Source organism: Chrysochloris asiatica, unplaced genomic scaffold, assembly GCF_000296735.1.
Source record: "Chrysochloris asiatica unplaced genomic scaffold, ChrAsi1.0 scaffold00075, whole genome shotgun sequence".
NCBI classification, from domain to species: Eukaryota; Metazoa; Chordata; class Mammalia; order Afrosoricida; family Chrysochloridae; genus Chrysochloris; species Chrysochloris asiatica.
Genome location: NW_006408593.1, coordinates 11,600,852 through 11,613,088, shown reverse-complemented (window position 1 = coordinate 11,613,088; position 12,237 = coordinate 11,600,852). Strand labels below are relative to the sequence as shown.

The following is a 12,237-nucleotide window of genomic DNA, read 5'->3' as shown; positions in this document are numbered from 1 at the left end:
CTGGTAGTTTCGAACTGCTGACCTTGAGGTTCACAGCTAACCACTACGCTCCCAGAGCTCCTTGGGCTTGCCTGTTGGCGCATGGATATTATCCTATACAGACAGAGTTGTTTCTCATGACTGATCTGGATATGTTCTTTTTGCTGGCAATGAATGCAACACCATTTCTCTTCAATTTTTCATTCCTGGCATAGTAATCCATGTGGTCATCAGATTCAAAATGGCCAATACTAGTCCATTTGAGCTCACTAATGCCTAAGATATCGATGTTTATGCATTCCATTACATTTTTGACAACTTCCAATTTTCCCAGATTCATACTTCGTACATTCCATGTTCTGATTTTTAATGGATATTTACAGGTGTTTCTCTTCATTTTGGCAGCTCTTCCCCAGTCGCATTTTGAGCGCCTTCCAACCTGAGGGTTTCATTTTCTGGCACTGTATCTGACAGTGTTTCTCTGCTATTCATAAGGTTTTCAGTGACTAAATATTCGCAAGTAGTTCGTCACTCTTTCTTCCTAGTCTGTCTTCATCTGGAAGCTCATCTGAAACCTGTCCACCTTGGGTGACCCTGGTGGTATTTAAAATACTGGTGGCATAGCTTTCAGAGTCACAGCAACTCACAAGCCACCACAGTACAACCAACTGACAGAGGAGAGGTGGTGAAATGTGTAACTGAGGGGAAAGAACTCGACAACTTTTTTTTCTGGATAGCACTGAAAATGCATTCCACCAGAGAAGAGATTTTTGTTTTTTCAATTTATAATTATTTTGTGAGCTTCATCGAGACTGGCAAATACAAGTTGGGTGTGAGAGGCCAAGAAGGGTGCTGCTACTTGATTAAGAGAGGGTGTATCTGAATGTCAGTTCACTTACTTCCTTATTGATTAACCAAGAACAGTTGGTGATCAGCCTTCTGATCTTGATTAAGTTTTAAAGGGATAGTGAAAGTTAAGACCATAGTTAATTGGGGACCATGAAATGCATGCCACATCAGTGGGCCGGCAGATAATGGGCAGTGAGTCCAAGACTGCTTTCCTTCCTGAGGCACTCTGGCTTTCAAGAGTGAGTGAGATAAAACATTACTTAAACTAGAGAGAACATTTATTTTTAAATAGGATAGGCATAATTTCCTCAAGATTCTGATGCTAACTAACATTAAAGAACATTTCTAGATTCTTAAATGGCTTGCTCTAGGGATGTACCTCCATAAGACACTCAATACCTTGACTAGCTGGAACCTCTCACTCAGGCCAAACAATGATATTTAATTTTGAGGATAAAATGTCAGGGATTTTTAAACACCAAACTGTGATATAAATAATTCTATAGAAGTATGCCTCCTGACAACTGGTGATATTCTTTATTTATCAGAGAAAGAAATTGATGCTGTATTATTTGGCATAATTTACAAACCACACGTAGTGGTGCAACAGAAAATGAAGACATTCTTTTCAGACCATATGCACCCTAAAAAGCACACTAGGAATCAATCCAGTGCTCTCACCAACTTGAAGCATCTAACCTGCCAGCCTTTGGGTGTAGTATTTTAATCAGCCTAGCTTCTGATGGAACCTGAAGAGTGGTCTTCAGAGAGAAATTGCTCCATAATTTCTGGATCCACATTTAATTGATTCATCATAATATTAAGCAGAATAGCCTGTTGCCATTCCCCAAAATCATTTAGCTTGGTGCTAAATTGTCTACTCAGTGAGAGGGAAAATGTAAGAAACACTGACCTCGTCCTGACAAGTGAAATACTTACGACTTGCTCGATGGGATTCTCTTCACAGCACCGTACAGATTTGTAGAGTATGAAATCTTCTAAGGAGTTTTCTGCAGAGAAAAGAACTTGGGATTCAAGATGCTGATTTCTGTCATTGAGAAAGTAGATGTAGGCCCCTCTGCTTCTGTTTTGGTTCCTGTTAGCTCAGAAGGTCTCTAGAGTTGTCCCAGAGCTGCTAAGTGGAAAATGCCTGCTCTTTTTTCACCCTGCCTCTTTCGAGTGACCAGCCCATTAGACTGACTTTCTCTAGAAGTAAACCTATGTGTAATTGACTTTGTTTTAACCCAAACTGAAATATATTTTCTTTTGTTTCTCTGGCACAGAAACTTGCCTTCATGGTGTCTCTAGGGTTGGTAACACATGACCATCTAGAAGGTAAGAGAAGATATTCATGTTACTGCCTTTCTTCTGGCCCAGTGATGTGTTCCTGAAAGTGGCGTTTGATTGCATTCCTAGAATAGAACATTGGAACACAAATAGAGTATGAGTCAACCAGCATGGACTTTTATTTCGTTCAGAGGAAAACTCGCTTTCCCTCTGTCTAATGTCCAGGCCCTCCCTTACCTATTATTATTCACTCTGTGTCTTAGGGAAACCTGCCCCAGCTGCTTGGATTAAGGCGATTTCTTGTTCACATAATGGGACTAATCCTTTTTTCTGACAAACAAAGTAACAACTGCCCTTTATAATGACAAGAACGGGTCTGTAGTTTTCAGAATATTAATAATTATAAAATTGTACCTGTCCTAGGTTTTTAATTCAAGAGTGGTGAGCAGTGGTTACTCAGTCTCAGTCTGTGGATGATGCTTATCCATACTTACACACAGTAGTGTACAAAGAAATCAGGACAGTTCAGTCCCAAGTGTTGCCTACTGCTAAGCTCTTGCTCACAGAGAGCCCACTGCGCACAGCACGGTCTTGTTTTCCGTGAGGTGAGGTGAGAGTAAAAGGTCCTAGTAGCTGCTCCCAGCAGCTTTGCTTTGTCTGCAGAGGATGCCATGAAACAAAGGAATGCTGCCCCCAGCCCATTTCTGATCTGTCGTGGGAAAACCAGTAGATAGAGTAGTGAAGTGAAGTTTTGGGGGTTCTTCATACCTCTTTTCTAATCCAACCCCTTTTCCTTTTCCCAAGAAATCCAAAGCAAGAGGCAAGAGCGTAAAAGAAGAACAACTGCAAATCCTGTGTACAGTGGAGCAGTCTTTGAGCCAGAGGTATTCCTGGCCTGCACTTGGCCCTTCCCTCACTGTCCCAGAGATGCAACTCCTTCAGCATCTCCCATCCGAGAGCCTGCTTAGGAGTAGCCACCCACATTGTATTCGGGCAACTTTGTCAAGTGATCAATTTTTCTCTGACTCCATCACATTCATTTTTATCACGGCTTTCCCCTGAGTTTTTTGCCTGAGTTTGAGCAGATACAGAACTACCTTAAAAATGTAATTCATCCGGGCATTACCATAACTTCCATGTGAGGCAGAGATGGCCTCTCTGAAACCTTCTCTGAGAGTCATGGAGAGGTAATGAAGGCCTTACCACGGAGACCTGGGGTGATTAGCAAGAACTAGTTGGCATGTTGACAGGCACCCTGAAATTGGTCTTTAGCTTGTCCAGAATTAGGAACAATGGTCTTCAACCAGTCACCTTTCCCTTCTTCAATCCTCAAAGCGTAAGAAGAGTGCAGTCACATACCTGAACAGCACAATGCATCCTGGGACTCGGAAGCGAGGTGAGTCCCCTTTTGTATCTCTCCCTTGCTGTTGCTTTTGCTTTATGTGTGTTTCTTCCCCCTTCCTCCTCTCATTGTCCTAGAGCCGTTCCAACTCCTATATCCTTTGATAATAGTTTTGTTGTTGTTCTGTGAGAATGAGTGAGATTTCTTATCAAAACTCTGCATGCTGAATCAAAAGCTAACTTCCTTAGGATTCTGGCAAAGCTGACTCAAGGGAATGGCTTCATGCAGCGTTTCTGTCCCAAGCCTACCAAGTCGTCCATGAATAGCACAGTGAACAGAACACCATGTAAAAGGAAGCATTTTAGCATCATTAAACAGAACAGAACACTGCTGTTGCCAAGGTGTTCTTAATAGTGTCTAAGTCATTCTACTGCCAGCAAGGCCAGAGCACGACTAGGTTTCTGTGAGCCACAGAATTTCCAGGAAGGGGAGAGCTAACAACCACACAGAGAACTTAGAATCTGTGAGGAGAGGGCATCTTCAGCTATAGGAAGGAAAGGTCACTGTCAAAACAGGCTCCCAAAGCAGAGATTTCTAAAGAGCCAAGTTCTCTTATTGTAGACCTCCCCAGGGGCATTCCACCTCACTCTTAGGGAGAGCCAAAAACAACAACAACAACAACAGCATCTCTCACTGTGCAGGTCTAAATAGGTCTTAATAGCTCAGGGTTTGAACTCATAAACAAGATGTAGGAATTGCTCTTTGATGTCAGTAATACATCCCAAGGTCCCTTTCTCTACATGATAATGTGTCCCTGAATTATAGTTCCAGGCTACTGAGGTTGCAGACTGAGTGGAGTAGCATACTAATTGTGGGTCTTTCCACACACGTTCAGGGCTGTGAGAACCTTGGGAGGTCAGGTAGACCCTTCCACAGGACTGCAGCGGCACTGGTGGAGATTGCATACCCACCCCGCTCCCAGCGGCCCATTGTGACAATCAGCCCTGTTCTTCAGCTAGCCAGAAATAGTTCATTCAGGAAACCCTGAGCCACTGCTTCGTTTTGATTTCTGGACTACAGGCACCAGTATCATTGCTTGTTTGTTGTTGTTTTGGTTTGGTTTGCATAACTTGTTTTGTGACCTCTGGTTCATTTCTTAACAAGAAACCTCCAGCCTGAGGCCACTATTAACTGGCCTGCTGGTAGGTAGAATCTGCTGAGAGCACAGGGGTGAAATGAGCCAGAAGGACCTTGGCATCTCTCATCAAGGTCAGAGGAGGAAAGTCTGCATTTGCTATGCCCAGGATGTGCTTTCCATGGGTAAACAAAGAGCAGTCGCTTCTGCCTCCCCATTTAGCCACACTAAATTCCCCAGAAGACACAAACCAGTAAGATCTGTCTGTCTTCTGCAGACATTGCCAGTTTCATACAGTTAGGCAATATTTGTGCTTAGACCTGATAAACATTATAACTGTTGGCAGAGTCACGATCATACGTACCATTTACCTGTGTTCAGAGGCAGTGTTGAACCTGTCTGCTTCCCCTTTTTCTCTTGGTGGACTGGGCATGCGCTTAAAATCTGTGAGCCTAGCCCTCATAAAACAGGGACCCCTGACTTAACTATTTCTTTGGCAAGCCTTGCTGCCCCCATCAGAGTTCATTTATTGACGATCCTCTGTGGTGTGAGGTTTGGTTCATAGTGCTCTTGCTTAAACCAGGTCTCCCAGGTTGCAGTGTTGCTAACAGCAGGACTTTTCCTGAGACTGGGAAATGGCCCGGGTTCTTAGTTCACCAGGATGCCTATGATGGAGGGAGATGACTATCAGTGAGCTGATGGAGAGTTATCTGAGGCCAGAGATACTGAAATTCATCGTTAGTCCCAGAGCAGCTGTTAAGTTCCTAGTTTCCATCTACTGCCAGGACATACCTTCACTAGCTCTCCCCTACCAGCAAGGCCAAGAACAAGTCACTTGAAGGTCGCCTCCTGGCTTTCCCTCTCTCCACCCCCACAAGCAGTGAAATCGCCAAAATGTAGACAGGAGAGAAAAGAAAAGGGAAAGCAGAATGCCTAACTAAATTAGTCTGTGGGCCTTGAGGATCATTGTTACTGTAAAAATAATTACATGAGCACCTTAGCAAAAATAAATATGAAAAGCAAAAAAGAATTTCTTATTCCTGGCCTTAGCTCCCATTGGAAATTTGACTTTTTGGTTCTCTCATTAGAAATCTCCATTTGGGATAGTCCAGGAACTTGGCCATAATCTGCCAAGGCGAGGCCTTCTGACATAATCCAGCCCTCTGTCAGTCTCCAAGACCCTCTACTCCTCACTGCTTGTGAGACTCATATAGCTGTTTCTAATGGCATTGAAATCTTTGCTTCTCTTCTTCTCTTGGGGACTGTTGTATTAACCTTCTGTCTGCTACCTCACTTCCTTTTCCATGCTAGCCAATGAGGAACACTGGCCAAAGGTATGTAAGACCATGTTTCCCCCCTTTTTTCCCCTCCCCCTCCCCCCTTTTGTTCCCCTCTCTTGGTATATAGGTCGTCCTCCAAAATACAATGCAGTACTGGGGTTTGGAGCCCTTACCCCAACATCCCCCCCATCCAGTCATCCTGACTCCCCCGAAAATGAAAAGACAGAGAGCACATTCACTTTCCCTGCACCTGTTCAGCCTGTGTCCCTGCCCAGCCCCACCTCCACAGACGTAAGTAACTTGGGAAAAGCTCACTCTCTTTCTGAGAGCTTCAGCTGGGGAAAACCGTTATCATATGTTGTCTCCTTATCAACTCGCAATAAATACCTTGACTAACCCTGGAATAGGCAATAATCCCTACAGGACACTCTGCATTCTATTCTGGGGTACCAGGCCCTTCCATGTCATTGAGAACCATGTTAGATGCAACATCAGGACGCTTAGTCAGAATTCGCAGAGTTGAATTTGATCTCATATGAGTAAATTCTCCAACAGTGGCATGAGATGGAGAGTTCAGTTCCGTGTGCAAGTCCTGTCATCAGTGCTTGGGGGTGGAGGCAGTGGACAAGCAGCCCTTGTTTCCTGCTTGTGTAGAATTCGAGAACTGGACATTTTCACTTTCACGTAATTTTCTGCAGCAGAGTTGATCAGAAACAGACTCCTGGGAAGCTGCCAGATACTAAGTGGCCCTTCATCCAGAAACGTCAGGAGTATGAACTCAGACTCACAAGCCTTTAAATGACCGTTTATGAAGCAGTGAATCACCTCCCATTCGGTCGTTTACTCAACAAGTACTTGAACATTCTTTTGTGCTCAAGCTCTGTTCCTCAGGTTGGGGATATCAGCAAAACTGCCCCTCTGCCCTCACGGAGCCAGATGATAGGTGAATACATAGCCTGTCAGGTCGTGTTAAGTGCTGTGAGACAATGAGGGAGGAACATACAGAGTTGTGGCTGGAGTTACTATTTTATGAAGTTGGTGAGAGAAAGAGCATTCCATGCAGAGGGAACAGCAGTGCAAGAACCCTGAGGTGGTAGAAGTACCGAGGCATGCTAGAGGAGAAGTACAAAGACCAGGAGAGCTGGGGCAGAACCCCGGTGACAGTGGTGAGAGGTGTAACCAAGAGGTGGCAAGGCTCGCTCCCAGTCATAGTGGGGACCACCAGAGGGTTTTAAAAGAGGAACAACATCTTTTGTTTTGTTTTGTTTTTTTCAACTTTCTATTTTGAAAATTTTTGAGCCTCCAGAAAGTTTGCATTAGCAGGACATAGGACAAATGTGTCCACTCCAGCTGTATTCACTGGTGGTCTTCATTCTGCTGCATAGACCTTCCTTCCCTCTGCTCCCACCCCCACTCCCCAACAGACACATACATGAACACACACATATACTCACGGCTTTATTTTTTCCAAACCACTTGAAAGTAAGTTGGAAACACCATGAATCTTCAACCTTAAGTACTTTTGCATATTTTCCCTAAGGAAAAGGATAATTTCTTATATATACTACAATGCAGTTTATCAAATTGAGGAAATTTACCATTGATATCATATTATTATATAATATACAGTCTGTGTTCTGGTTTCTTCAGTTGTCCCAATAGTGACTTTTGTGGCACTTCATTCCCCCTCCTCCAGGATCCAAACCAACTCTTGGCATCTCTTGTCATGTTAGTGTCTCTGTAGTCTTCTGGAATCTGGAACCATTTCTCAGTCTTTCTTTGTCTTTCATAACGTTGGCATTTCCGAAGAGCGAGGCCAGTTGCTCTGCAGAGTGTCCCCCCACTTGGATTGTATGATTGTTTCCCTCATAGATTCAGGTGATGCATTTTTGCAGGAACACTAAGTAAACGTTGGTGGCTATCTCAGTTCATCACTATGGGAGGCACATGATGTCAGCTGGTACCATTGTAAGTCATGTTAACTTTCATCACTTGATCGTTTTCACCAAATTTCTCCACTTGAAAAGGTGTCCTTTTTCCTCTGGTGGAGATTGCGGATATATATGAACACCCACCCCCGCAACAAACTGTTGCCATTAATTTTTAGCATCCTTTGATGATCCTGCATTTATTATTTTTAAGGTGTTTGCAAAATCAGCTTTGGTGTTTAAAGGCTGTCTGTTAAGTAAGTAGAAGAGACTGGGGGAGGATAGGGAGGCCAGTTGGGAGGTTATTACAGTCATCCTGGCAGTGAGATGATGGCAGCTCAGCCTGGTAGCCATAGAGATGGAGGGCAGTGATGGGATCTGAACATACTCAGGATTGGATATGGGCATGAGGAAAAGAGAAGAGTCAATGGTAAATTCAGTCTTTTTGACAAAAACAACTGGAAGAATGAAGCTGCCCTTTACTGGGGTGGAAAGATGGATAAGAGGAGCAGATTTGAGGAGGAAAAGAGTTTCATTCTGCTTATGTCATGTTTCTTTTGTGAATTACATAGCGTGTCTTTGACCATCTCCAGGTAAAATGGCCCCTAGACTTGGAAGTTCTCAGAATTTACTAATGGCCTGCCCCTTTCCGAAGAACAAAAGAAAACCATATAAACATTAGAAGTTAAACATTTTCTGACTTCAGCTGTTCTGTTAATGAACACCAGGAATCTCTTGTTTGCTGACACCAGAAATTGCCCCGACTTCCCCTCAGTTAAAGCATTGCCAAAGGATTACCACTTCCTAGTTCCTATTACAGCTCTTCCTCCGGCACTGGGCACATATGCTGCACAACACGTGATGTGCTTCTGCGCCTGAGCTTTTTCCTCAACAAGGTTATTTCTTTTCTGGTTTTGTTTGTTTTTTTTGATTGAGGGGGCTTATGGTTTTCCTTCAAAGATTGAGCTTAAAGGATCCACTCAAGATCAAATCACAAACTAAAAACTTCTGTCAAGTTTCATCTTCAAATGCTAACATTGTTCTTTTAAGAACTCTAAAAATAAAAGAAAGCTTTTCTGAAACCACTAAATATGTCCACAACCTCCTAAGTGAAACCCACTGGAATGGATTCTTTTTCGTGTTTTTTTTTTAAGATAATTGACTTCTACTTTTACAGTCTCCCAACGGTGTCAGTGATTAAAATCAACACACAGGGCTCTGTATGTTTGCTGCTGGGTACCATAAGCCCCAGCAACATTAATTAAACAATAACAGTTGAGAGGCAGGCATTTCCTAAAGATCAATAACCATCTAAGAAGGTGTTAGTAGTAAAAGAACCAGCCCGACACTAAGCCTCAAGATGTATCTTGTTGCCATTATCAGCCTTCTTATAAGAAGAGACCTGGAAGAACAAACAAGATGGCGGATCAGGTAGAAGTGCAGTGAGGAGCTCCATCACTAACAACACAGAATACTGGACCAAGCAGGCTCAGATGGTGCCAGACCTCTGAACCACATATCAAGGAATACTTAGAAGGAAGATTGGAAGGCTTACAGCTAGGGGAATTTGTAGCAGAAGCAAGAATTCCATTGCTTTATAATTCAAGATGCTCAGCTGCTCCCGGAGCCACCATCCTGGGCAAGACCAAGTGTGGGGAGGATCAGAGTAGCCACAGATGCCTGACAACCGCAGAGGTAAAGGTGTAGACATTCTTATTTATTTATTTTGGTATCTGTTCATTGGTCTCTCACTGTCTGCACACCTCCATTCTGGTGACTAGAGGGATGTCTGAGTGAGTGGACACCCCACCCCCAACCCCAGAGGGTTCTACTACGCATGTGCACAGATCTCCTCAAAATTTAAAGTGACAGTTTCCACTTAAAACCAAACGGCAGTGCAAAACAGCCACAGCAGGCCCTGAACTGTTTTATCACTAGGAAAAAGGCCTGAAAGGGGGTTGTGGAGTGGGACAGGCAGACTGAAAAGGAAATAGGCCAAAAATTAAATCCTGAGTTACGTCACATCAATCAACAGTGGCATCTTGAAATTTCTCAGAAAGAAGACTGAAAAGGGAAGCCAATCTCCTGATTACATCTACCTGGAGGTAATCGGAAAGCATAAAAAACAAAATACACACCCATCTAAGTACTAAGCCACAGATAACTCTTGAATATTCCCAAAAAACAATCAGATGACCATATCTGCAGATGTCCAGAAACGAGATAAAGTGACTGAGGCAAATGAGCTGGAAGTAGACCTACACTCCATACTGGAAGATGGGCAGGCTTTGGAAATGCCTGAGAAGGAATTCAGAAAAATGATTGTAAAATGTATCAAAACACTATACAATGGAGTTGAGAAAAATAAGGAAGAAGTCAGGAAAGCGCTACAGGAACAATCAAATAAGATAGATACAGCATTGGAAACAATTCAAAACCTACAGAAAGAGGTCCAAGTGATTAATAATAGAATATCAGAAATGGACAATACACTGAAAGGGCAAAGGAGTAGAATCAAAGAACTAGAAGTCAGAACTAGTGAGCTAGAAGATAAATCTCTCAACACTACTAAGATAGAAGAGCAAACACAAAAAAGAATTTAAAACAATCTGAAGAAGGCCTAAGATTCATGTTGGACAATATGAAGAGGAATAACTTAAGAATTATCGCATTCTGGAACAGGAAGAATCACACAAGCCCACAGAGGAGAGATATTGAAGAGCTTCTGGAAGAAAATTTTCTTAACATTCTGAAAAGCGTAAAGGTAAACATTCAAGAAGTTCAACGAACCCCAGGAAGGATAGACCCTAAAAGACAATTACCAAGACTTATAATAATCAAGCTCTCCAAAATCAAAGATAAGGACAGAATCCTGAAAGCAGCTAGGGAGAAGTGTAACATACAAAGGCAAGAAAATCAGATTAAGTTCGGATCTCTCAACAGAAACCATGCAGTTAAGAAGGCAATGGGGAGACATATATAAAACCCTGAAAGAAAAAAACTACCACCTGAGAATCCTCTACCCAGCAAAGCTGTTAATCAAATATGATGGTATAATAAAAATATTCTAGGATAAACAGAAGCTAAGGAATTTTGCCAATGCCAATCCTGCTATGAAAAACATTCTAAAGGAAGTTCTGTGGACTGAGAACCAATAAGAATAGACAACAACTAGAGAATGACATATGTGGCAGCATCACCCTGAACTCAATCGACAAATGGAAGAGTCAAGAACAGAATAAAATTGAGAGAACAGGATCTGGAAGGTCAGTCTATGATCAAAACAATTACAATATGCAAGAAGGTAAACAGAGGAACAGAGGTTCAGGTGGTGGGAAGGTTAGATAGATTACAGGATAAAATAGACTGTCTTAAGTGGAGGGAAGAATTAATGGAATATAAGGTAACCACAAGAGTGGGGTTGGGGTGGGGGATTTAGTTCGGGTGTTGGGGAGGGCAATACAAGAAGGGGGAGGAGGTGAAAGAACAAGATAGATGGGGAACACTGAGACAGGTTTGCATGGGCTAAGTGGGACAGAAGTAAATAGTAATGCATGCTCAACCTTGGAACAAAAGGGCTCTGTGATACAGGGATCTAGGCATAGTGTGAAGAGGGGAAATAATACTAAAGTGCTTGATTGTCTTATAAATATTTGTTTCCTTTGCCTACTATTGTAAAATAGACACTTCAGTGGGATAGAGAGTAATGTCGGGAAACATGATTACAGAAAACTTGTAAGCCTGTCTTCAGCCTATAACTGACTGATTGGAATACCTAAAAGGGGTTCTAGAACTTGCCTAGTGAAATAGGCCTCTTGCAAAGCCTTTGCAGAGTATAGAACCTTAGGGGTATCCTGAGTCCCATCCAGAACATTAGGAGGTGGGACATTCCCGCTAGCAAGGACAAGCAGACCAGCCTGGAACAGCTAGAGTGACAGAAGATACATCTTCAAAGAAAGATCATCAAGAAAAACCCAAAACAAAAATGTCAGCATGACTGGCTACTACAAGAATAAGCAAGCTGTTCGCCATCAAGGCAAGCAATCAAGTTCCTTCAGGACAAACTCCCCTCTAAGACTGAAATTCAAAGGGAACACACGAACAGGCACGTAAGCTTGCTGGCAACATTGGTCTACTGGTGATTGGAAGACGGAGAAAGGCAGCAATGAAGAAATGGGCTGAGTTCAACCACAGTCCATTGACTCCCGTTGACCTGGAGATGAGAGAGAGAAGAGAAAGAGCTGGTTGGTTCAAAGTGTGGTGAGACTTGAGGACACTTGAGCCCATGGACAAGGACATGGCCACAGAGGGCTAGAGCTGAGAGTGAAGCATCCAGCTGATATGAAGTGAGGGGAGATGCACAAAAACACCCAAACTTGCAGACAGTACCCATTTGACGTAGCCTCGATGGCTTCATAATGAGAACTCGACTAGAGG

The 12,237-nt window shown here is 43.0% G+C and overlaps 1 protein-coding gene across 1 annotated transcript in view; it reads left to right on the top strand.

Annotated features, from left to right (window-relative positions):
• The window catches only part of PHF21A (PHD finger protein 21A), a 283,341-nt gene that overhangs the window by 254,635 nt on the left and 16,469 nt on the right, over positions 1-12,237 (top strand). Inside the window, exons 11-14 of the mRNA XM_006865046.1 lie at positions 2,112-2,163; positions 2,920-2,999; positions 3,451-3,511; positions 5,904-5,926. Coding sequence (XP_006865108.1) covers positions 2,112-2,163; positions 2,920-2,999; positions 3,451-3,511; positions 5,904-5,926 — 216 coding nt within the window. The remainder of the gene's footprint in view (positions 1-2,111; positions 2,164-2,919; positions 3,000-3,450; positions 3,512-5,903; positions 5,927-12,237) is intronic.